This window comes from Cariama cristata, unplaced genomic scaffold, assembly GCF_000690535.1.
Source record: "Cariama cristata isolate BGI_N322 unplaced genomic scaffold, ASM69053v1 scaffold33877, whole genome shotgun sequence".
Taxonomy (NCBI): domain Eukaryota; kingdom Metazoa; phylum Chordata; class Aves; order Cariamiformes; family Cariamidae; genus Cariama; species Cariama cristata.
Window position 1 is genome coordinate 1,740 of NW_009626618.1, and position 1,655 is coordinate 3,394.

The window sequence follows — 1,655 nt, forward strand, 5'->3', positions numbered from 1 at the left end:
CAAGCGCCAAGGTCGGCATCAGCGATGACAAGCGAGTGTTGGTAACCTCCAGCGGCACTCGCACAAGGTGGACGATTCCCCGCTTTTCTCTGAATGTATTCTGCCTTTTCTGTTGTTGTTTTGCTGTTACTACTGCACAACCTGGTAATGTCTTTGTCTCTCCCTCCACACCCCGTCCCGTATGTTTCCTCTACAGCGGAGTAGCTTTGTCCAGAGCTCACTTTGAAAAGCAGCCACCCTCCAACTTGAGGAAATCCAATTTCTTTCACTTTGTTCTGGCTCTCTACGACAGACAGGGGCAGCCCGTGGAAATAGAGAGGACAGCTTTTGTGGACTTTGTAGAAAATGATAAAGTAAGGCTTGTTATCTTTCTTCTTCCTCTTTTCCTCTCCAAATTTGATCTTCTCCCCGTTGAGCTGCTAACTTCTAATACCTGTTGTCCCTAACAAAATACAACCAGCTCTCGGTCAAGGGTTCAGTGCTTTGGTAGAGCTGTTCCCCTCTGTGCGCTGCTGTAGTTAAAAGGGTTTGTAAGCCTCTGCTGTGTCAGGAATACAATGGGAATTTCATACACCTACTAAAAATAGAATTAAAAAAATTCATGGGGGATAAATGCCCTTTTTTTTTTTTTTTTGATAACCACCAGATCTGCCAAGTTTTATTAGTACCCTAACAGAAGTGGAATCTGACCTGTAATATGTCATGTTATCTGTTCAGCTTGATCACATGTATTTCTTAAGAGTCCAGAGTCAATGGCAGGACTTGAAAATAATTTGCTTTTGGATTTTAAATCCATGTGTTTGACCACTTCACATTCTTTTTACCATTATTTTTTTAGTCATGGGCAAGATTTTTTTTTAATTATGGGGGAAGCTCATAAATAATTATCTTCTAGGAAAATACAGTAAAAAAACATGCAAGAAACATCCCTGTAACACAACCTTCAGGAAATAAATATCAATAATGACTCAAAATAACACTATTGCAAAGTAAGGAACATATTAAAAATCAAACTCACTGAGTTTTCCCACTATTAATCTGCTTTACGTTAACTGCCTTGAAATGTACAAATTAGTCTTGGTGTATTGCCTTGACAAAGTTGAGAGCATAATAGCAAGTAAGAGTGGAAAAGAAGTTCTTGAACTCCTACAGGAAAAGATGTCAGCAGTATTTTGTAGCTTGTCCTGGGTCATTCGGAAGGTTAATATATCCCAATCAGTGGATTCACCTCTCAGAATTTTAATGAACTTTGTTGTCATTTCCATCATGATTATCAGCTTTTGCATTTTAAATGTGCCAAGTGTAAGTTCTGGAAGAATTTTTTTTAATTCTCTCTTTCAGGAGCAAGGCAATGAAAAGACGAACAACGGCACGCATTACAAACTCCAACTCCTTTATAGCAATGGTGAGTCCCCTTTCCAGTCACCTTCTGTAGGCTGTACAGTAAGGCGAGGTTTGTAGGTCCTGTTGCTATGGTATCTAAATTACACAGAAATTCCCTTGCATGATGCCCCTTCAGTGGAGGGATGGGCTCTGAAGTTTACCTGGTGTGGATGGGCTTGGGAAACACACTAGAGGAAACAAAACTAAATGGTCTTTCTGAGCATGTTTATTAAGGTGCTAGATGAAACTAAATGGATTTGTTCTTATGTTTA

The 1,655-nt window shown here is 39.6% G+C and overlaps 1 protein-coding gene across 1 annotated transcript in view; it reads left to right on the plus strand.

Moving 5' to 3' along the window:
* Positions 1-4: 4 nt before the first annotated feature.
* Positions 5-1,655, plus strand: part of LOC104164692 (transcription factor COE2-like) — a gene marked incomplete at its 5' end in the record, with an annotated part of 8,790 nt that continues 7,139 nt past the window's right edge. The window contains 2 exons of the mRNA XM_009704099.1: positions 5-353; positions 1,342-1,405. Of these exons, the coding sequence (XP_009702401.1) occupies positions 5-353; positions 1,342-1,405 (413 nt within the window). The remainder of the gene's footprint in view (positions 354-1,341; positions 1,406-1,655) is intronic.